At 35.5% G+C, this 25,076-nt stretch overlaps 2 protein-coding genes across 3 annotated transcripts in view; one reads left to right on the top strand and one right to left on the bottom strand.

The window, feature by feature from the left end:
• Positions 1 to 9,509, top strand: part of LOC143244979 (band 7 protein AGAP004871-like) — a 30,963-nt gene extending 21,454 nt beyond the window's left edge. Inside the window, exons 7-9 of one of the 2 annotated variants that reach the window (XM_076490617.1) lie at positions 5,245 to 5,323; positions 5,928 to 6,153; positions 8,934 to 9,509. In XM_076490617.1, the coding sequence (XP_076346732.1) occupies positions 5,245 to 5,323; positions 5,928 to 6,131 (283 nt within the window). In that variant the 3' untranslated portion in view covers positions 6,132 to 6,153; positions 8,934 to 9,509. Of the gene's footprint in view, positions 1 to 5,244; positions 5,324 to 5,927; positions 8,842 to 8,933 lie in introns of those variants that run through there. The other variant, XM_076490616.1, reaches the window with a different exon arrangement.
• A 469-nt stretch (positions 9,510 to 9,978) lies between these two features.
• On the bottom strand, positions 9,979 to 21,150 carry LOC143236495 (uncharacterized). The gene is made up of 3 exons (XM_076474794.1): positions 21,032 to 21,150; positions 19,035 to 19,108; positions 9,979 to 11,144 (listed from the first exon to the last, which is right to left on the bottom strand). Exons 1-3 carry the CDS (start codon positions 21,078 to 21,080, stop codon positions 10,812 to 10,814), a joined length of 456 nt encoding a protein of 151 aa, XP_076330909.1. The 5' UTR covers positions 21,081 to 21,150; the 3' UTR covers positions 9,979 to 10,811.
• Between the last annotated feature and the right edge of the window lie 3,926 nt (positions 21,151 to 25,076).

The raw sequence follows: 25,076 nt of genomic DNA, 5'->3' as shown, positions 1-25,076 counted from the left end.
ACTATAAAATCATTTTGTGAATTACTTAGCTTCCAAACTTTTTATGCCAGAAATTAGCCAGAATCCTCGGTTACCTTAGGTGGTGCCAGTTTTATGGGTGATTGTATTTAATCAGTATTAGACGTGAATATTAACAGAAGAAAGTACCAGATTAAAATGTCAATTTGCTAAATAAAAGAATTAAAACCGATTTCAAGTTTTATGTGCTGGCTTTTTAGCATTGCGACATCTAGCGAACATTTACAAAATTACAATTTTAATAATTTTATAAATTGGTATTAAAATAAACGTGTTTCTGTAATACTATTTTGCTCGTATTTCTTAACTGTTTAAATAAATCTTTTATTCGGTTACTTTACATTATTAATAAAAAATTAAAAGAAAATTACCTCCCACTTTAGGGTTTAGTTCCCTCTGGTGTGGGAGGTCTTAGTGTAACTACAAACGGACGTAGATATTTCATAATTAAAAAAAAAGATAAACTCAATACAGTTAGGCTTACCTGTAAATAAACACTTAGCAACATATAATGCGTAAAGCGAATTGGTAATTATATAATTATTTATAAAAATAAAGATGCTTCTTCTAAATTATCATACGAATTTCAATTACATTGTTTAATATTCCTAGATACAACGCTAAAATCAGGGGTTCGATTCCCCTCGGTGGGCTCAGTAGATAGCTCGATGTGGCTTTGCTGTGAGGAAAACATACACAAACACACACTATTCCTAGAAATTATTTAATTTAGGCTTAGTTATTTTTTGTATTTATTTATCATGTTTATTTATGTTCTTCAGTAATTTATCTACCTTCTGGTTTTTATTCATATAAATAAAATAATTTTAGATTGTTTTTTAATTGATCTGGTTCAGTAATTGCAAATATTTGTTCCGGAAGTTTACAAAGCTTCGCACCCGCAAAATGAAAACGTCTAAGCCATACTGCTCTCTTAGGTAACTCACAAATCCTAAACTATTCTTCATGTGTTATTAGAATGATCTAGACGCCTCATCGGGTGTCTCCCACTATTCATTCTAATAAGTGAACTTTTAAAAACATAGTTTAATATTTAATCTGTACAGCTGCTTAAGCAGAGGCGTAGACCGTTTCATTGATTTCCTTCTAAGCATTACCCTTATATTTTTATGCAGTAAAACTAACTGCATTTGCATTAAGTCAGCGGCTGTACCTCAAGCTACGATTCCATGTTGCAATAAAGTCAACTAATCAATAGTATATTTAATTTATTTATTGGCCAAAATTTTTTAACTGCTACATATATGTATATTAACCATGACATTGCTTTAGTTAATTATAATAAACGAAATCTTTATCTTAAACATCATTCTATAGTGGCTTCTGAGTATTTAATTTTATCTATTTTATTCTTTTTGGAGCAGTTACATTGTTGGTGGTGGGATTGGGTGCAGTTCTTTTCATGAATGCTGAGAGCCGCAGGAGTTGGCTAGCTTGTATTATAGAACGATAATATCATATAATTTGTTTTTATTATATTACGTTTGCCTCCCTTCTGCATGTCTCACCATTATCACACCTTCCCGAGCCCACAAAACGTGAAACCCGCGTCCCTGTCCAACTGTTTTGTTTTGAGTAATAGCGTGTTTAACCATAGAGCCACATTCTCGTATATAAAGGCTCGTGTGTCTGGAGGACTGGAATGGATGTCCGTAGGAGATAAACCTCAGTCCTTGACACTGCTGATTTTCAGCTAGTTAGCTAGATGTGTTACGATTGAAAGCGGTCATGCAGGGCTGTACAGTTTCACACGGCGGACCATTTAAAATTAAAATTAAACTACAAAAACAAAAAATGTTGCTCTGAAAGGGGCCTTAGTAAATGCGCTTTACTCTGGCCTTCGTGTACAATGTATAAACACGCTTGACAGTTGCAAAACCAAAATTTAAAGGAAGGAGGAACAGGTCGACGAAACCTGACTCTCCTGGGTATATAAACATCAATACCCAAATACCAATAAGAGAGAGAGCGAACAAAAAATGCAAAACTTACTAGCGCATATAAAGTTCCTCTCTTAACAAACTCTAAATTCTTACATAAACCACTCCATGATAGAATTTTAAGCAGATCATTTACGCAGAGATGCCAACTATTTCAAATGACTGAGCGTAATGATTGTAGACAGAGCCCTTTTACAGTTTTAGTCCTTTTAGATTTGCCAGAAACAAGACAATCAGGAGAACGAGGCCTCTTTTTTTCCATCTTATGAACGATCGCAATGGTGTTTCTATGCCGTTTAGATAACGAGAAATACCCATAAACGCGAGCGCTGATTGGTTGACAAGCACTGATGACGTAACTATGGATTCCCCCACGTACCCAGTATGGAGAAACACCGCACTCAAACTTTTGGTAGACGTCGGAGATACAAATATTTTTTTATTATTTCAAGCACAAATATGATTATCGCAAGTAGCCATTTGGATTATGTCTTTTATTTATTATCAAAATGTATTTGTATCTCACTAGAAATTTTCTTTTCACCCCTTTCAAGCCTTGGGGGAACAATTTATCACTTTATTGTATAGGCCGCCTATATAATATACAATAATTTGGGAGTTGCAACAAGTCGTAATATTTGTCTGTATGAGCGTATAGTCGAAATGTATACACCAACATCGTAATGATGACGCTCAAATCGTAATGGTTGGCATCTCTGTTTACGTGCTTTAAGAAACATTTACATAAAAACGAAATGTTCCGCACAATAGATCACTATATCAAACATGATGAAAATGAGCCTAGGTACTTCTCACTCATAAGTTTAGTAATACGTCACCTATTATGTACCATAAGTTTAGTAATACGTCACCTATTATGTACCATAAGTTTAGTAATACGTCACCTATTATGTACCATAAGTTTAGTAATACGTCACCTATTATGTACCATAAGTTTAGTAATACGTCACCTATTATGTACCATAAGTTTAGTAATACGTCACCTATTATGTACCATAAGTTTAGTAATACGTCACCTATTATGTACCATAAGTTTAGTAATACGTCACCTATTATGTACCATAAGTTTAGTAATACGTCACCTATTATGTACCATAAGTTTAGTAATACGTCACCTATTATGTACCATAAGTTTAGTAATACGTCACCTATTATGTACCATAAGTTTAGTAATACGTCACCTATTATGTACCATAAGTTTAGTAATACGTCACCTATTATGTACCATAAGTTTAGTAATACGTCACCTATTCATAGACCTACGTAATTCAGCATTTTTTGTTTTATCATATAGTGTATTAAAAGGGCATTCATATAAATAAACACTTGTTATAAGCTAACAACATGAAAAACAATTGTAATATATGGACTATTTATATAGCGAGTGTAACCCAGTGTAAATAATGAACGTTCTAACATAAATGGACATGGCCTTGATAGGGGGTTTGAATTCATATCATTGGACATTTGTTAAAGTAATGTTCATTGATGTTGCGTTCAACATTTAAGAATTGCCCAAGACATAAAATTGTCAATAACAACATAAATGCGGTCAAGATTGTAACTGACCCTCCCAGATCCACCCAAAATGCCGATCGTTAGAAACGGGTCTAAAGCTAGCATACTTGCCGGACGATCGCTACATAGCATTCTTTCGCAGTGACAGGAATTTCAACATTTTCAACCCTACTTTTCTACTCTAAGAGTAACATTCTCTCCTGTAAGCTCTCCACCTTTTCTTTAATACTGTTTTCCGTTTTTGTTTTCCCTACCTTCCGTTCTAAATTCACACTTGATGTTTTTAACTGGTTCAAAATTACCTTAAAATCATCAATTATTCCAAAGAAGCGCTTGTACTGAGTTTTCAAATTCCAAAAACTTTGTGTCCATGTTTGCTATTGTTGCCTTTATACCTTTTAATTTTTTCCATCATAGGGCCGGCACAACCAAGTGGTTAGGACGCTCGACTCATAACCTGAGGGTCGCGTGTTCGAATCCCTGTCGCACCAAACATGCTCGCCCTTTCAGCCGTGGGAGCGTTATAATGTTACGGTCAGTCCCACTATTCGTTGATAAAAGAGTAGCCCAAGAGTTGGCGGTGGGTGGTGATAATTAGCTGCCTTCCCTCTAGTCTTACACTGCTAAATTAGGGACGGCTAGTGCAGATAGCCCTCGAATAACTTTGCGCGAAATTCAAAAAACAAGCAATTTTCAGCTCACACCCCTTCGTAAAACAAGTGTGACTAAATTCTCCACCGTTTTCATTAGTGAACATTTTGTATGAAATAATTCAAAACAGTCCTTGCATTGTGTTATTTCTTTTGGGTTTTTTAATTCGTTTTCACAGCGAAAACACTTTGACACACCATTCACGATAAATTTAAATTTTCTTAAAAAGTACAGTATTCTTAAGAAGATTATTCAGGTGCGGTTTGGTTTGTTTTTGAATTTCGCGCAAAGCTACTCGAGAACTATGCCCTAGCCGTCCCTAATTTAGCAATGTAAGACTAGAAAGAAGGCAGCTAGTCATCACCATCCACCGCCATCACATTTTAGCGCCCCACAGCTCAAAGGGCGAGCATGTTTGGTGTGACGGGGATTCGAACCCCCGACCCTCAGATTACGAGTCGAATGCCTTAACCCACCTGGCCATGCCAGGCCTTTTCAGGTATGGAGAAAAAAGGAAATTTCTTAGAACATATCAAGTGTAAGCAAAAAAAAAGCAAATATTGTTTAGTTTATTATAATTTTAAACTATAAACAAATGAACACATAAGAAGTAAGTAGGACCCACACAATATTAGGAGATTGTCATTGGCTCTAAAACAATTATTTGATCCAGATAATCTAAGTGGCTTTAAAATAAACCCATGGAAAACGTCTAAAAATTATGCCAATCCCTTTATTCGTTGGTAAAAGGGTATCCTAAGAGTTGGCGATGAATAGTTATGGCTAGCTGCCTTTCCTCAAGTCTTTCACTAAAAACAAGGACAGATAGCCATCGTGTAGGTTTGCGCGAAATTCAAAACAAGCCAAACCTTTTTGTGTTTCTATATGTATAATTCTTGGTTCGTAAAGTTTAATTGATTTTTAGTCTTGTTTTTCAGAGCTATGATACCAAGTATTTATAAAAATTCTTTCTATCACTGTAACTACTTTTTATCTTATAAATGTAAATAATTTGTAGAAACCAATCGTTTCGTGTTTAGTATTGTATTTTTCAATATACGACTTTTGTATTTAGTAAAGATGTACGTTTACCACTTCAACTTCAACGTGCAATGGCTGCAGAGGCGGAAGCTGCTCGTGAAGCACGTGCAAAGGTAAAAAGAAACAAACAAACAAAAAATTCTCTATTATTTGATTTATTTTTATCATTTTATTATCCTTTAGTCTTAATATTGAAAAATGAACTTATGACTGTTTTTTGTTGTTGTTACTGTTAAGCGAGAAGCTACACAATGAACTATATGCACTGTGTCCATGGCAGAAAACGTAGCTCGAATGCTTGTATTATAAACCTTCAATGTTTTACACTGATTCACCGGGGACACTGATTTGAGGAAATGAATAAACAAAGATACTTAAAGAAAAGGAATAAACTTTACTCATAAATATCAGGCTTTCGCTGAAACACAAAAACTGACTACACTTATTTGCTTATTTTATATTTCCTTCAAAACTTCTGTGTTGGTTGCTACTAAAATGCCATACCCTCAGCGACATGTCTGCGGACTTAGACGCCGCTACAAAGAGGGTGTCAACATTTGTGATTGGCACAACACAGATAGCCCATTGTGTAGTTTTGTGTTTGACGGCAAACGAACAAACCAACTGAAATATTAGGATTATAAGTACTAATAATTAACTTAATCTAAATTGCATGTAAAAGAATACTTTCTTAGAGAAACTTTAACTCTTACCTAGGTAATTGCTGCAGAGGGAGAGCACAAAGCGTCCCAGTCATTGAAGGATGCAGCGGACATAATCTCCCAATCATCGGCGGCTATACAACTCCGTTACCTGTCGACTTTGAACAGCATCGCGGCTGAAAAAAATTCTACCATCATTTTTCCGCTCCCCATTGATTTTCTCAGCAAGTTCATACACTCGAAGGCTGAGCCATTTTAATCTATTTATATCCATTCCAGATGTAAGTGATGATCACAGAAGCGTTTGTGTTCTTGTCAAAGTCACTACCACTCGGCGGATAATAGTGATACTCTAACTGTTCTTTCTGTCTCTGTTTGTAGGTGTATGCATGACTTATAATATTCCTCGTAGTGCGCTTATAAGAATTAACCGGATTGTTCAACACACTGCACTGTACATGAACGACTGTGGCTCCATAAGCACGCCGCTTACATTTGGGAATTTCTTATTTAAAACTTAATATCCTTCAGAAAAAAAATAAAGAAAAAATAAATAATACACACAGTTCTACTTTCGTGTCAGTTCATGGTAGTTTCACACGAGTACACAAGGGAAGGACAAGTCGTTCTAACAGAAGTTAAGACCCTTTCTTCGATATAAGTAATTTATGTGGTTTATTTTAGTTTAAAAATAACTTGTGAAACAAAAGTATTCAAGTATTAAAAGAGTCGGGTGTATTTCACAATCATAAGATAGTAGACCTTCTGGACTTTTTAAAAAATATTACGATAGTCGTTTCTCCCATGACTTTGCCCTTAGTTACAAACGTACTTATTTTATTGTACTGAGTCATTTTAACGGATGAATGACTAATAACAAACTGATTTTATAAGACATTAAACACCAACCAAACATTTACTACAGTATTATCTATTATACGAATTGATCTACACCAAGCAGTTCATTCACTTGTGTCTGTTTATGGTGCAATTACTGAAACATAAATATATAAATATGTACTCTGATATTGTGCACATTTGAAAGCGGTTTATTATGGAGTTATAATACTTTTTTGATTCTGATAATCTTAAATTAAAATCAAATTAGGCTACTACGAGTATCGAATCTTGTTTTTAGCGCTATCCTGAACCGTTGGAGGGCATGGCTAAGGAATGAACCTCTTGCATAGTACAACTTTCGTGGTTGTGTTAAACGAATAAAACATAAATGTTCGACACATTTTAAGATTATGCAGCTAAATAATACGCTTGCACATTATTTTAACTACAATAATGTATTTCATATGATATTATATATATATATTCAATACACTATAAATGTTCTTGACACCTCCGAGTTAGAGGAGATTGCTGTGGTTTCTGCACATTCAATGTGTGAAATCGTGTAACACGCGTAATTTATGACTTTCCTACATATATAAGCGCCCACGGAGATATTTTCACTCCACTACTTTTATTTTGAAGAAATGCACAACATTTAACATCTATTATCAAGTTATATAGCATTTGGATGCAAAAAGCAACGACTCCCAAGTAAATTAATCAATAAAAACATTTATGCTGTTTTAAAAATGAAAATAAATGAATGAAATACCGATAATTTAACCTTCACAAAATAACAAAGAAAATTCCAGGGCAAAGTTAAAGAATGTTGCCAACGTTTATCAACAAAGAGAAATCTATATTTACACATTATATTAGTTTCCAATTGGGATAGTCCTCCACTAGTACAGCGGTAAAATCAGGGGTTCGATTCCTCTCGGTGGACTCAGCCTGATGTGGCTTTGCTACACACACACGCTAATTCGGATACAATGAGTAAATGTTTAATCATTGACTTAAATAATTCTTTAATAAGTGTATTTTTCAGATCCCTATAACCTTCATACTTGAATAAAGTAATTCTCGTCTAAGTTTTTCTTTTCTCCTTCATTCTTTCGGGGTGCTCGGAATAAAATCGAAATTAAAATTCGTTTAAAGCTAACATATCGTCAGCTGATTCTCTTTAAAATACATTTTCATTACCCAGTAGCTTGTTCTAATATAGCTTAATACAGGCTAGAAAATCGCTACAATTTTCATTCCTTCTGAAACTGTGCATATTATATGTGGTTATCCTGAATTGAGGACTGTTTTTTAATCCTGCAAAAGTGTGATTTGTACTTTACTTAGTGTGTTTGTCGCTTTATAAAATAGTTTTATAATTATGATGTAAAACATCAGCGTATTTTACAATATTTATTCTGTATTCTAGAAAAAAATAGTGATTTTTTTTTTGCTTTGGATGTCTTATACGGTGTTAAGGAACCAGGTCTTTATTATCAGTAAAAGAAATAGACAGGAAACTTAAGCGAAAAATATAATAATTTACAGATACATACTAATTGAATTTTGGACTCCAGATTTTTTATCTTCTCTGATTGATCAATTATTATTAGAGTGTTATATATGCGTAAATATTATTGCAAAAAAAATGTGGCTTACAAATACTTTAATGTGATCTTTGTACCAAGCAAGATGTAGCAACGAAAATATTTAGTTATATATTTTTTACAGTATAACTGGTAGAAAGATATTCAAGTAAATATGAAAGAAAGTTCTCACTCGCTCATTCCTTTACATTAAGATTCAAATAGGAGCTTTATGAAAATACCCTTTGAGGGGTGGAAGTGTGTATACATGTTAATAAGTGTGCTGAAATTAAAGTTAAACGTAGGATATTTGGTTTTTTAAACATGAAGTTATTCATAAAAAAGTGTTGCTATTTTATTGTATCATCTAGTAGGATATTTTATCTGTAAACATCACGTATTACTGAACATTAAGTTTAAACGTCACGTGGTTTCGTTTTACACGCACGGGTTTGTCCTCGCAACGATTTCAATATTGCTTGTTTATTATACACGAATGGCCTCGATTTGGCATTGTTTGTGTTTATATACGTTACTGTGATAAAATAAAAATCTATATATATATTAAATATACATTGATATTATGATTGTGAATATCTATCTAATGATTTATAACTTTTGGTTTACAGTAAAATCGACCCTCCTGGAACAGCGGTAAGTCTTCGGATTTATAAAGCTAAAATCAGGAGTTCGATTCCCCTCGGTGAACACAGCAGATAGCCCGATGTGACTTTGTTATAAGAAACACACACGCACCTTACAATAAAGACCTAATATAATATGTGTACCATAAAAGCTTCTGAAATATCCTGTTCCCGATTGAATTTACAATTACAACTAACACGGCACAATTATAATAAATAGAGTCAACAATGTTTAAAAACAAAAAGCCGCAAATCTATGTCGGGGCAGGCTTGACCATGCTGATTATACAGTGTTAGGTTTTATTTTATTCTTTTATATTACCATAAAGGTTGAGATTAACGAACCAGGTCACTGAATCAATTTACGTTTCACATTGTGGTACTATAGAGGGCGTTTCTTATAGTCGTTTTCAGTAATTAAGAAAAAAACGCTGTGACCGTTAGACATTCACGAACCGTGCAATAAGCCTTAATAGTTGATAAAACGAATTTCGAGGACGAATTATGAAAATATATTTCATGGTTCTGTTTTTGGAAGGCTAATAAGACTATGCTTGATAATTACTGTATTTAACGGAATTAAAATTATTTCAGTATTTTTAAATAATGAGTAGTTCCATAAAGTTAATTTATACATGTGGGAAAATTTCATTTATAAAATTGCGCAGTAATGTATACATATATTTGTCGTTGATCGTGTTTTTAAGCTACACAATAGGCTATTTGTTAACGTGCTCACTGCTGGTATCTCAACCTGACTTTTGGCACTACATGCCCTCAGACTTGTCGCAGGGCCAGCGGAAATCTAAGCACAACTTAGGTGTTAATTTGTTGCATAATGTGATAAGCTATTTTGTTACTGCATAAACAAAGTTTGCGAAAATTTTAAGTGCATTGCTAACATAGTTAGCGACGTTTGGTAAAAAAAAAAGTAGTTCAGAGTGAGTTAAATCTTGATTAACAAGAAAAACTGTATAATAAGTCACATACGAGCTTGCATTGTGTTATACAAACCATCAAAATAATTTATTCTTTTTAGTTTACACAAAATGTTGTAAACTGCGGTACAATGCGAAGCAACAAAAAATCATTCACGTATAATGTTAAAAAGTCCTTATAATTTGTCATACAAAAATAAGTTAGTGAATGTAATAAAACGTTATGTATTATACACATTAAAAATACGTTTAGTATTTTTTCAATCACACACAAATAAAATAATTAATAAATTAGGCCTATCTTGGTTTTTTACATCTTTTTCGAAAAGGAATAATAATCAAACTATTCCTAAAAAGTTTTATTAACATTTACAAAATGTCTATACATTTTACACAACATTTATACTTTAATTTTTCATTTAATGATGGTGATATTTAAATATGAATATATAAATATCTATTTACTAGACTATCGTGGTTCTAACTACTGAATAGGCAAAAATTATTATTACCGTATCGCGAGGAAAAGCCTAAAGTATCGTAGAAGTGATCGGCTTTTGTATAATGTTTGCCTTTTATCATTGGTTTAAAAAAAGTAAGAAAACGGTATTATTTGTCCAAAGAGAAGTCATTTGGAACATTATATACATAAAGAAAATTTACAATGAAACCGAACCAGTAAAAACAACCATACCAGCAATATCAGTATAAATCACTGTAGAAAAAAGTACTAATCCAACTCAAGTTCAAACGAAACCGACGAAAAATAAAGTGTTAGTTAATTCATATTGCTTTGTACATTGAAAATGGCAAATAATCAGTTATAATGGTTTATGTGATAAATTTGAATTGAAAATTATGTTAATTTGATGTTCGACATAATTTATTATAAATGCTCCAATGTATGTTGATCAAAACAATATTATTATTTTTTATTTTTTACTGACCGTTTGAATTTATATTGGACTCTAACTACAGTACTAATGGGTCCTTTTTCCAGCCCTTTAGTTGCACTCACACCAACATTAACATTGCTTTTCTTTCCTAATTTGACATTGAAACCAGCACCAACACCCAGCGTAGGACTTCCTGAGAATAATCTCCCAACACTGAACGGTTTCACCCCTTGCTGCATAAATACTCCAACACCTATTCCAATTCTGTCATCTTTACTCTGCAGTAATTTTCCACCTACTCCTAACCCTAGGTTATAAGTTCCAGATGAACTGTTCTGACTTCCAAAGAGACTGAAATCCAGCTATAAGAATAAATGATTTGTTGAAACACATTATCAAACGTAGGTGTTGAATGCTCCATAAGAAATGTATAATCAATAAGTAAATAATTTTAAAAAGAGCAAAGCTATAAATTAACTTAAGGTAGAAAACAAATAGTGTTTTGCTGTTTATTTAGTAACATTACCGACGTTTCTCAACATTATTTTGATATTCTTAGAAATTTCATATTGTTAAAGCAATTCAATGAATCTTCCCGGTTGGTTGAAATCCACGTAATAACAAGTCACTATAATTGTTGTAAAAACATTTAGAAAAACATGTTCTTCAGGGTCTCAGCGATGACTCTATAGGCATATAACGCTTAAAATCGGAGTATGATATCCGAGGTAAGCGCAGCACAAGTAGCACATTGTTTACGTAGCTTTGGGCTTACAGAAATTAATGACTGGATGTGGTATGGTATTTGTAGTGCATACGTATGTATATAAAATTAGTATTACAGAAACACTTAGAAGACTGAAATAAAAACTAATATTGTTCTCTTTTGAATTTATGGCAAAACTGCTAAAATTATACTTCGCCGTTTCTAATTGTAAATTAATAACCAGAGGATAAGCAGCCAGTCAGCAACAAGTACCGTTCACCATTTACGTTACAGTACTGTTTGCTTCCTTATAACTCACCCCTTAAAATTATTTCTATTGTTATTCCTTTATTTTATTTCTTTATGTGAGACTGGAGAATGGAAGTTAAAACTGATAGACGGTGTATCCCAACTGCAATGCGGGTCCTACTTATATAATCACCTCCAAAACTTAGGGTACATTTTAAATCCCATATTATCGCTTGTACCCTGGGATCCTTTCAATTAGTGTAGGGTGTTTGTTGTTTTTTACTTCTGTTTCGGCTTCTTTTTAGTTATGACAAACATATATATATATATATATATCTTCAGTATTTAAAAAGATATCTAAGCAAAAACATCTTAGGTGTAAAGTTTGCTTCTGAATTTCGCGCAAAGCTATACGAGGGCTATCTGCGCTAGACGTCCCTAATTTAGCAGTGTAAGACTAGATGGAGGGCAGTTAGTCATCACCACCCACCGCCAACTCTTGGGCTACTCTTTTACTAACAAATAGTGGGACTGATCATCACATTATAACGCCCCCACTGCTGGAAAGTTGGTTGGTTAGTTGATTTAGTGTTTTAGGCTGATGGTCTGGCAGAGCCATAGACCAGTGATCCATAGTCAAGTTTCGATCGAATAAGAGCACGACATATCTCTAGCATAGAACGTCGATTCGCTCCCCAAGTGGTGGAAGAGAGGACAATGAGGGTTTCAGTGCTCTTGTACATTTGACCTATAGCTGCTTGATGTGTGTTATAAATGTCAGCTTATGGTCAAAGATAAGCTCCAAGAGTTTCAGGGACCACAAGCAGCATAACTTCAGTGAAACGGAGTTCAGGATCAGAATGAATACCCTGGCGGCAAAAGTGCATGCAAACGCTTTTTAAGAGAGAGAAGGTAAAGCTGTTTGCTGTGGTCCACTTCAGTAAACAATTGAGGACAGTCTGTAGCTGCCACTCAATATACCTCATGTTCAACGACTGACATGAGATGTGAAAGTCGTCGACACAGAGCCCGTTTGCAACAGCGAGAGGGAATTGTTCAATGATGGCATTAATTTTTGTACTGAAAAGTGTGACACTCACAACACAGCCCTAAGGGACTCCAAGTTCCTGTAGAAAAGAACGGGAAAGTGTCAAACCCACACAAACTTGGAATCTCCTATCCATTAAAAATTTTAATAAAAATGGGCAAATGGTCACATAACCCATATATATGGAGGTCTCGCAAAATGCCATACCTTCATGTTGTATCATAAGCCTTCTCAATTTTAAATAATATTGATACAAGATGTTGTCATTTGAGAAAGGCTTCTCTGGTTGACGTTTCAAGTCTTACAGAGACAGCTCATCAAAGTAATTGGACTGTAGTTTGAAGGAATCTTGAATTCCTTTCCAGACTTATAGAAAGGTATGACAATAGCCTGGTGCCAAGCATCAGGAAAAACATTGTCCTGCCAGATCTGGTTAAAAACAATCAGAAGAATAGCAAAAGAAGCAGGATATAGCTGGCGCAGCATTTCAAAGTGTATATCATAAGGTCCAATTGATGTACTGCCAGACTGATGAAGGGCCAGTTTGAGTTTCACCAATGTAAAGGGACGATTATAGTCATAGAGACAATCAGCTCGAAAGGAAAGAGGTGATTGTTCTTCCCGAATCTTGATGGCTAAGAAGGTGGAAGAAAAAGCAGAAGTGCTAGATATCTGGCAAAAGCTTTCACCTAGAGTATCGGCGATGCTCCAGGTATCACCTACTTCCTGGCCATCAGAGAGCACGATCGAGAGAGGGGCAGAGTTATATTGCCCATTGACCTTTCGAATCTTGTCCCATATGACTTTGGGACTGGTAGTAGAAGATATGCTGGTTGTGAAATTAGTCAAAGATTCCTTCTGGCTTTGAAGTCTTACCCATCGAGCATGTGCACTGGAAAGCGATGTGATTCGAGAGTGTCGGATATCTACGGAAAGTATCCCAGGCTCGTTTTTGAGCCTTCCGTGCCATGTGACAGGCAGGATTCCACCATGGACGAGGATATAGTATAAAACGTGTCGAGGTTTTAGGAATACATTGAGCACCTGCTTGTATAATACAGTCAGTTACTGCTGCCACACAGTCGTCTATTCATGGCTTACAGATGGCTTGAAAAGAAAGGTTGTGATCAGAGAGCATACGCTCCAGAGAGCGACCCCTCCTATAAATATCAGCACATCCCCAGAGGGATGATGTCCATTAAAGTCCCCCAGGATTAAAAAGGGAGACGGCAACTTTCAATGAGAGCATCAAGGTCTGATTAATCATGTCGCTCTAGGTGGCAGGTAGAGAGAACAAACAGTGATGGTATGACCCACGGAAACACGGATGGCTACGGCCTCCAAGGGTGTGTCGAGTGGAAAAAACAGGGTGGGCACATGCTGATCAACCAACAGTGCCACCCCTCCATGCACTCATCCATCACACAGCCTGTCATTTCTGTATAAAGAAAACTGCCGAAAGGAGACTCTATTGAAGGTTTCAGAAATGTTTCCTGTAAGGAAAACAAATAGGATGGTAGAAAGCAATCAGTGTTTTGATGTCATCTAGATTAAAACGTAAACCTCAACAGTTTCATTGTATCAGGGTGGCCATTTTTAATGACGGGTAGGCGAATTGAGTGGAAAACCCTTCTATTTACGACCACGTCTTTTTTCCTTACTGTCTTTAATGGATCCTGCCCTGGATCAGTTTGGCAGGTCTTTGCTGTTGGAAGGGGATACCAGAGACTGAGGACGTGAACGAATGATTGTTTTGCATCTTGGGGTGAGAGAAGAAGATGTATCCGAGGAAATGTCTGTACCTGGAACCAAAGGAAGTGGATCTTGGGGTTTGGTGGAATGTATATAAGGGACAGAGATAGGCGTTGAAGTTGATTCATCAACTTTCTTAACCATGGATGTCAAAAGACTTTTCATTTGTTTGAAGAACGATTCTTTTGGAAGCACAGAGACATCTGTCTGTACTCCCACAGTAGTTGTGGAATGAAATGCAGCAGCATTCGTTCGAGATGAAGTAGTGAACAGCAGTTTTCGAGCTTAAAGATAGGTAATGTTATGAATCGTTTTCAAACGCTGCACCTCTTTTTCTTCCAACCATTTAGGGCAAGAACGAAAGTAGAATGGGTGAAAGCCATTGCAGTTGATGGAATGAGGGTCCGTTTCACATTCGCAGGCATCATGGTCCTTGCCAATGCAACGAGCACACGTCAAGGAACCACGACATAACGTCTTAGAGTGACCGAACCGTTGACACTGGAAACATCAGAGATGGTTTGGAATGTATGGCCATACACCCTTGTGCAAATTAATTCAAACAAATGGTCATTTTACGATATTTTCAGCATGGTGGCCAGTGTAGACTCGCTGGACCCGCTGATTTCCTTTAATAGTCATTTTTTCACACAAATGGCGTCATTAGCTGTGTTTTCCTGTACGGTCGATCTATTTTTGTGATATATGACGAAAGTTTGAGGAATATTACGTCATTCGCAATTGCGTTAGAAGGGCAAGGAGACCAGTCAAAAACAACTTCTTAACAACTCAATGAAGGAAAAACGGTATCGAGGGGGTCTGAAATACAAGAACTGGACGCAAGAACAATGGAGGAAGGTGTTATTCAGTGACGAGACTCACTTCTTCGTACAGGGTCAAAGACGTCTGCATATTCGCAGATCATCCAGGTGATGAACTTCGAGAATCACACATCAATCAGTTCGTAAAACATCCCTTTAAGAAGATGTTTTGGGACTTTTTCAGCTACTATGGCGTCGGAGGCTTACATTTCATAGAAGGTATGATGCGAGGACCACAGTACATCGAAATTTTGCAGAGAAGAGTCGTTCCAGAATTGAAAGAGATTTCCAGATGGTTCTCGCATTTTTCAGCAAGATCTAGCTCCGTTCCACACATCGAAACTTGTGAAGAATTTTATGACTACAACACGAATGAAGGTGGTGGACTGGTCTGGAAATTCTCCTGACTTAAATCCTATTGAAAATCTTTGGGCGATTTGTAAAGAAAGACTTCGGGGAAAAGACTGTACTACGAAAGATAAGCTAATTGAGGCCATAATTGAGGTGTGGTACCGCGATCCAAAAATTAGTAAAGATTGCAGTCAATTCGTGGACTCGATGACAAAGCGGATTAATAATCTTCTGAAAAATAAAGGCGGTCATATCATGTATTAATTTGTGAGTAATTTTTGGATTCTCAGAAATAAAATGCAATTTTTTTTTTAAATCATAATTTTCCGTCTTGTTTCAGTTAATTCCACAAGGGTGTACTCTGCAATTAAGATAACATGCCTTGATAGTAGCAGGCAGACGTGGTAATGTAAATATCAGAATGAGAACATTGGTAAGCACCATAATTCCATCTTTGTGAGTGGAGATACGCCTCACTGCAGAAACTCCTTGGGTGGAGAAACCAGCGAGACTCTCCAACTCGGGGATGTTCTTCAAATCCCTCTCAACAATAACTCCTTGTGATGAATTCAAAGTAGCATGAGGTGTAACCTCAATAGGTATATCCACAATTGCCTTTGAATGTAAGAGGAGTTCACTGTGTTGAGATGTGGATGTTTCTACCAATATGTCACCAGCTCGAAGCTTCTTTACAGACTTTGGAGAGCCAGCAAGTCCGTCTAGTCCCTTCTAAATGAAGAAGGAAGACATTTGCCTTAAAGGTTTGTCTCAAAGTGAATGCAATATAAGAAAATGAAGTACAACAGGTAGTGCTCAGAATCTTCAATACATGGTCGTTTACCTATAGACTGATTTTTCACTATTTTATTGAGATTTTTAATTTGAGTATCCATAATAAAGAGAGGGAAATTTTGGTGCCCACTGACCCCACCCACCATGGAGCCCTTCGAAGGATGCACTACAATATAAAACAAGGACACTGCAGCAACGCCAGGGTTTCGTGAGCACTATACCCAAACACCAGCATCAGATATAATGTCCACAACACCTGTTGAGAACATCCAACACTGGTACTTGCTTAACCCTAGCCCGAGTGAACCAGCCGATTCACCCAAGATGGGCCACCCCAAGGCCGCCCGTCTACAGGAATTCAAGGCCAAACTGGTGTGTTAGAGTTGAACCCCTCAACCACCAGGATTCTCTCCTCCCCTACACGGGTTGTCATGCTCGGCAAATAGGGGGGTGGATGTTTAGATCCCAGAGGAGGTAAACTGAAAGAACAGAACCTTTCCTGGAAGGTCCCCTCACCACGTACAGGAATCCACACCGAGAGGCGGCTGAAAGGACGAACATGTTTGGTGCGACGGGGATTCGAACCCAAAACCATCAGATTACGAACGCTTTAGCCCACCTGGCCATGCCAGGCCCTCTTAGGTGGAAAGAAAAAAGTGTTTTCAGAAATGTATTAATCATGCGGCAAACTAACAGCTATACTTATAGCATTAATAATAATTTTATAGTAAATATTCATTCATTAGTTAGCCAGACCAAAGTTTTGTTTACCTCGCCATCAAGCCCCAAATTGTACCAGAAATGTGGTCTGGCTAACTATTGAATGAATATTTGCTGTAAAATTATTATCAATGCTACAAACGCAGCTACAAGTTTGACAGCCAATTTTAATTTCATTCCTTTAAGTCGCATTCTTAATCTTTTTTTTTTGACTGAATCGGTTATTCACACTTAAAATGTTTTGGTTAAATACCATGTCTTTTTTTGTCAATGCACATCAATAAATAACAACAAGTAAGAAAGTGACACTCAAAAGAGGCTCGGCATGGCCAGGTGGGTTAAGGCGTGCGACTCGTATTCTGAGGGTCGCGGGTTCGCATCCCCGTCGCGCCAAACATGCTCGCCCTTTCATCCATGGGAGCGTTATAATGTGACGGTCAATTCCACTATTCATTGGTAAAATAGCAGCCCAAGCGTTAGCGATGGGTGATGATGACTAGCTGCCTTCTCTCTAGTCTTACACTGCAAAATTAGGGACGTCTAGCGCAGATAGCCCTCGTGTAGCTCTGCATGAAATTCAAAACAGAAAAAGCTATCCCAGAGCTAATGTTGGTTTCTTTAGAGTGTCTCTTTGTTTTTTGTTTTTAGCAATCTTATTATTCGGAAGAGACCTATATTATACACAACCAACCAGATTTTTAAAAAATATATATGACAGTAGTTTTCCTCTCTAAAATAGCGTTAATAGCTTCCTTTATAGTGACGCCATGGAATCTAGATTAACAGTTTCTTGTCATCACTCCCATGCAATCAGTACAACTGTATCAAACATCATTATTTACGCTAATTGCTTAAGATAATATCCCATGACGCTAAACGCCTTTTAAATTGGAAAATTTAACAAATTTATGTTTAAACGTTGGTAATGAATAATAACCGTCTACTCGTATAATTATTTCGAGAACTTGAACTAGAAACTGCTTATACAGTTTGTTTTGACTAACTAATATTTATATATTTGTATGTGTTTTCACTCTATATTTTTTCTACTCATATTCAGCCGTCTTCAACCAAATGAAAAAACTAAAAATGTAACACTTACTCTCAGATGAAACTATAGTAAAATTTTAAGACTGATTTCTCACGTGACTTTATATGTAGGCCTGCGCAAAAGGTTTGATCAAAATTGAGTGTTTTTGTTGAAAAGTGTTGCACGCATGTCTTATATTTGTACTAAATGGGACTTCTAATTGTATGTTGAAAATATCTATCAATGTACTAAATTAGAAAAGTTCCATAAAAAATAAATATTTTTCTTTAAAATAAAATTTCGGTGCGGAGTAAAAAATTGGGAGAAATTCAATCAAAATTGAGATTTTATTTTTTAATATATTTTTTGGTAAGTGAAGTAAGGGTCCAGTACAAAATACCTATGGTGTACAGAACACAGATCGCCCATTGTGTTATTTTGTGCTTAACTTAAAAAAACAAACAATCCAATTTATACTTCACTATTATAAGCTAGAAGTAATGAACTGGATGTAACTAACATAAGCCTAAGTGATTTTAAACATTCAAAGTAAGCTTACTCTAGAAATAGAACTCAGAGAAAAAGTTGGAGAAGATGATTATATTACTATTAAAATGAATATGTGAAATAAAATGTCTTCAGTTTTCTTTGAAATTATCAACAAGATAGTATTATCCTAATATATATTCTAACGTACTATTAGTAGTATGACTTTACCTTAACAATAATATACATTCATAAACAGAATATAACGCTGTTGCTTCTGAACATTGAAAGGCCTACCTTTCCCAATTTTTTCCTCGTTAAAGCAAGGTCTATTGTCCTATCACCTAGTGTCCTTCCATTTACTAAGAACCCTAAGAAAATTTATTAAAATTAATTATTGTTTTTATTTGGCAATTAATCATGAACTTTGTTCCAAAAGGCCATGAAAATATTAATAATTATTTACATCTTTTAATACAGCGTTCCTTCCTAATTTTCACTAATATAAGTCAAAATGTAGATTAAAATTAGAATTTATAGCTAATCCTTATAGCATGTTAAGCTCTTCAAAATATTAAATATTTCACAGTATTTACTAAACTTCTGAAGATAAGGGTTGAATACTAAAGTCATTCATCTAACATAAAAAATAATAGCTTTTCACAGATATCTTAAATATTATAGAGAAAAAAACGTTTGTTTCAATCTTATTTTTATCGGGTCATAGATGAAATTTCTGAATAACTAATTAGCCTTTTTTAATTTTTACAAACTACACAATGGACTATCTGTGTTCTGCCTGCCTGGGGTATTGAAACCCGGTTGCTAGTGTTGGAGCAGTCTTTCAAATTACTTTATATACTAACCTGATTTTAATTATCATCAACGAAACTTTGATTAGTTATGAAAAATTACATAGTTTTTAAATAGTGCGTTAAAGTTCTTAGGCCTCCGTTTATTTGTACTTAAGCACAAAAACTACACAATGGGCAATTTATACTCTGCCACTTACGGGTATCGAAACCTGGATTTTAACATTTTAAGCCCGTAGACATACCGCTGTGCCACAAGCTCTAAACTATTACAACTGACTGATCTAAACATCAGGTACCGTTGTTAGACCAAAACATCACCCTTGTCAACAGAAGACAATAGCTACTATAGCTAAAAGTTATTTAAAATGTGTTTTAGATGGTAATTAATAGAGAATGAAATTTATTACACTACTCCAAATTAATATAAAATTTTCCTGAATTACACATTTCATTGTTTCTATGGATTTTAGCTCGCAAACTCCTACATCTTTAGATTGTTCCTTTAAATGTAGAATAGTTGGTCTTGGAGCTAGTAACTTCTTCAAAACAAACAAAAAATCATTCATCATTAACAATTATTAAACTACCCGCAAGGGTCTGGAATCAGGTGAAAAAGATGCGAGCTTTTATGAAGGATTTTTAATTTAACATTTTTTTGAGAAAGACTGATTGCACAGATCGCCACGAAAAAAAATGTATAGATAGATATAAATCGGTCTTCACAGATATATATTGTATACTGAATCAACGAGACGTAAAAAAGTATTTTACCTCGTAATTAGTCATATTAATTCTACTAGTAGTTCGTACAATAAAAGGTCAGTTTTTTCAGTTGTATAAACGATTATTACAACAATAAGATACAATAGCTTACTGGATTTCATGAATAGTTTTTATTACAGTAGTACAAACATACTAAACTGTCACTACTTAGCATCCGATCTAATTAAAAATCCTAGAACAAAGAAACGACGAATGAAAGTTTACTTGTTTGAAAACTCACCTATAAAAAGTATTCGATATATTACTGTCTGAATTAAAAACAGTTTATTTTTGTATCGGAATATTTAAATTTTAGTTACAGATTACAAATTATTACAATATTAATTCACCTAAGAATAAAAACCTATTCAATGATTAAACTGACATTTTGCTGTTTCTGCATATAATTTTACTACTTATTACTACTGTATGAAACACATGGATCACAAAAAACATGGCAACGAAAAAGAGAAACCCTAAACCCGGGCGTTTCGGAAGATGGGCTATTAATAAGTTTGATCAATAGTTTTGGTGTTCTGGACAACATAAAAACTTTCATTTTGAAGGTAAAATTGAACCATAAATGTAAATTATATCATATTTGTTCAATAAAGTTTCTTAAGCAGATGAACATGTACATGTTCATGCTAAGTAAAGAAAGATATAAATAAAGTTGTTAACAGATAAAAACGTGGAGTTGCTTTGCTGATTACTTACAACTCATTACGATGTTCCAAAACAGAATATGGATAACAAGAACTGTCATATCTGGACAGATGTACGTCCTTTAAAGTTTGTATCTCGAACCCTTAAGTCTTTTCATTCGTTAAGTGATGAGTATACTGAAACGTGTATGTTTATAAAACATTCCCCCTCCCCTCTTATACACGCGCGCGCGCGCTTCCTTTTGACTGGCAACGTTCCAACTAGAACTGTGTAATAAGTCGTTACCCTTTGCAAGCATGAAGAATTGTTCCGAAACACTATATCTAATTTTCTTCTTGATTGTAGATATTTTGTATTATACCCGTTTTCAACATGTATATATATATATATGTATGTATATATATTTCAATAGATCTGTGTTGCAATTTGTCTGAAATATTGTTTTGTTTCGTATATTGCTCACGCTTCTTTAGTTAAGGATCTTAGATGAGTCCGATTTTCAACGAAACAAACACGCTGTCTTCACGTTCTATTGTTTGGTACGAAAATAAATTCAATGAACAACGTAATCGTGGTATTTAGAGCGACATATTCCTCTCTGAAAACAAATATACGCACAAAGAATAAACTGATAACTGAAAAGTTGACAAAAGGTGGATTCTCAACCCCCCTCCCCTTTTTAATGGTAGTTAAAAAGGAACGAGTGATTTTAAAAACATTGAAATCTAATCCTAAACGATTCGAAATACATCCTTTTTTGTTCGAGAAAAAATAGCACGGCGTACTGAAGATTTACGTTTAAATGTTTAGAAAAATATATAAACATAATAAAGTGACATTTGTTTGTTCCATTGTTTCGTGCAAGTTACACAATAACTGTTTTCAAGTAACCGTCCCTGATTTTCATCTGATAGACCAAAGCAAAGTTAATTAATGAACATCACTTGGAATACCTTTGTCTGATGGAATAATTGTATCTAACAGTTGTTTTGTAGTGCATTTACAACTTCAAAGTGAGGGGTAAATTTGGCTACGACATGACGTTAACCATGCACCATCTGATTTGCAGTCTGGGTGCGCTGTCCAGAGTCACACCCTACTGTTTTTGTTTGTTTGTTTGCTTTTGAATTTCGCACAAAGCTACTCGAGGGCTATCTGTGCTAGTCGTCCCTAAGTTAGCAGTGTAAGACTAGAGGGAAGGCAACTAGTCATCACCACCCACCGCCAACTCTTGGGCTACTCTTTTACCAACGAATAGTGGGATTGACCGTAACATTATAACACCTCCACGACTGTTTGGCGCGACGGGGATGCGAACTCGCGACCCTCAGATTACGAGTCGCACGCCTTAACACGCTTGGCCATGCCTGGGCCAGCACACCCGACTGAGTCAATGATGTGAGAAAACAAGTTGAACTGTGAATTTACATCATAACAACATGTTTACATAAAAATAAGTCAAAGTTATGTGGAAAAAGGGATATAAACTAAGAATGCGATAAGGACCATTGCAAGATGGACTTTTAATTGAGATATATATTGTATGTAGTTATTTTTTATTTGTTTGTTTTTTGAATTTCGTTCAAAGGTACTCGAGGGCTATCTGCGCTAGCCGTCCCTAATTTCGAAGTATAAGACTAGAGTGAGGGTAGCTAGTCATCGCCACTCACCGCCAAACTCTTGGGCTATTTTTTTACCAAAGAATAGTGAGATTGACCGCACATTATAACGCCCTCACGGCTCAAAGGGTGAGCATGTTCGGTGTGATGGGGATTCGAACCCGCGACCATCAGATTACGACTCGAGTCCCTTCACCACCTGGCCATGCCGGTCCGACCTTTACGAGGAAGAAATCCACTGTATTTTGTAAGGACGGGGGCAACTTTAACATTTTTATTAAAATATCTATTGCTTTACCTGTTTTTATAAGCCATAAATATTAACAAAAAGCTTATAAATAATGAATTTATCCTGTTCTTTAACGTGTGTGTTTTTAATAGTAAATATATATTTATTTCAATACCTATTGGAAATTAGAAAGGTCATAAAAAAGAGGAAAATTTTTTCCAATAAAAATCTCACATTATTTATTCTAAAATAAAGCCACATCGGGCTATCTGTAATGCTCACCGAAGAGAATCGAGCCCCTGATTTTAGCGTTATAAATTCATAGACTTACACCTAACCTAGAAGGAGATTGTTTTACAATGATAATTATCATGCAGAATATGTTTTATTACAAGTAACGATAAACTAATGGTCACAATAAAGAGATAAAATACATTACCTTTAACATTTTTGTTTTTAAATTTTATTCATCATAAAGGATTAAATTCTCACTAAGAAATTATGAATGAACGTACACCCTTCTGCAACTTAATTGAAACAAATGGTCATTTTACAATATTTTTAGCATGGTGATTGGTGTAGGCTCGCTGGACCCGCTGATTTCCTTTAATAGTCATTTTTTCACACATACGGCGTCATTAGCTGTGTTTTGCAGTACGGTCGATCTATTTTTGGGATATATGACAAAATTTTGAGGAATATTACGTCATTCGAAATTGCGTTAGAAGGGCAAGGGGACCAGTCAAAAAACTACTACTTACCAATTCAATGAAGAAAAAACGGTATCAATGGGGTCTTAAATACAAGAACTGGACGCAAGAGCAATGGAGGAAGGTGTTATTCAGTGATGAGATTCATTTCTTCGTACAGGGTCAAAGACGTCTGCATGTTCGCAGATCTCCAGGTGAGAAACTTCGAGAATCTCACATCAATCAGTCCGTGAAACATCCCTTGAAGAAGATGTTTTGGGACCTTTTCAGCTACTATGGCGTCGGAGGCTTACATATCGTAGAAGGTATGATGTGAGCATCACAGTACATCGAAATTTTGCAGAGAAGAGTCGTTCCAGAATTGAAAGAGATTTCCAGATGGTTCTTGCATTTTTCAGCAAGATCTGGCTCCGTGCCACACATCGAAACTTGTGAAGAATTTTATGACTACAACACGAATGAAGGTGGTGGACTGGTCTGGAAATTCTCCGGACTTAAATCCTATTGAAAATCTTTGGGGATTTGTCAAAAAGACTTCGGGGAAAAGACTGTACTACGAAAGATAAGCTAATTGAGGCCATAATTGAGGTGTGGTACCGCGATTCAAAAATTAGTAAAGATTGCAGTCAACTTGTGGACTCGATGACAAAGCGGATTAATGATCTTCTGAAACATAAAGGCGGTCATATCATGTATTAATTTGTGAATAATTTTTGGATTTTCAGAAATAAAATGCAAAAAATTGAAAAAATCGTGATTTTCCGTCTTGTTTCAATTAATTTGCACTAGGGTGTAATATCTGCGAAGAGTAGCTCTGACTTTAAGAAAGCCTGACATGGCCAGGTGGTTAGGGCGTTTGACTCTTAATCTGAGGATCGCCGGTTCGAATCCCCGTCACAACAAATAAGCTCGCCCTTTTAGAGCATCGTGGCGAAGAATGATGGAATAAATGAAAATCGAGTTTTCCGCCCTACATCCTAGTTATTTCTGATTACTATAATCTTCTGGCGTTGCGCTCGTTGACTAGAGATTATCTAGGTTGCTGGAAATGTGAACATATCGCCTAAACCCGATAAACTTCAACTGAAGGATTTCATTGTAGCAGAATTTCGTATGATACGTGTTAAGTGTTATAACTTCCACAACTATTGTCCGGATGGATGTATTATTTGAAAATAACGGTTGTAGTACTAAACTTTTGCATCTCCTAATGCCATGTTCGAAATTAATTGAATACATGTGCGTAACATTTGATGCATGTATACAAATACCCTACTGGTTTCATAACCACCATGTTCTCCAGCGACAAAACATTAAGAATCGCTAGCCTAGACATTTGTTATGAAAAACGTTTCTGTTGATGTCACTTACTTATTTTTTCTTCTTGCAAATCCTTTTCAGACTCTCTTTCTAGCTGGCGGTATTCCAACAGTGTTTGTTTTTGTTTGTTTTTTCTTAATAAGAGACGGCCCGTTATGACCAGGTGATTAGGGCGCTGGACCTGAAATCTGAAGATCGCGGGTTTGAATCCTCTTCAC

Source organism: Tachypleus tridentatus, chromosome 2, assembly GCF_004210375.1.
Source record: "Tachypleus tridentatus isolate NWPU-2018 chromosome 2, ASM421037v1, whole genome shotgun sequence".
Taxonomy (NCBI): Eukaryota; Metazoa; Arthropoda; class Merostomata; order Xiphosura; family Limulidae; genus Tachypleus; species Tachypleus tridentatus.
This window is presented reverse-complemented; position numbering and strand designations above follow the sequence as displayed.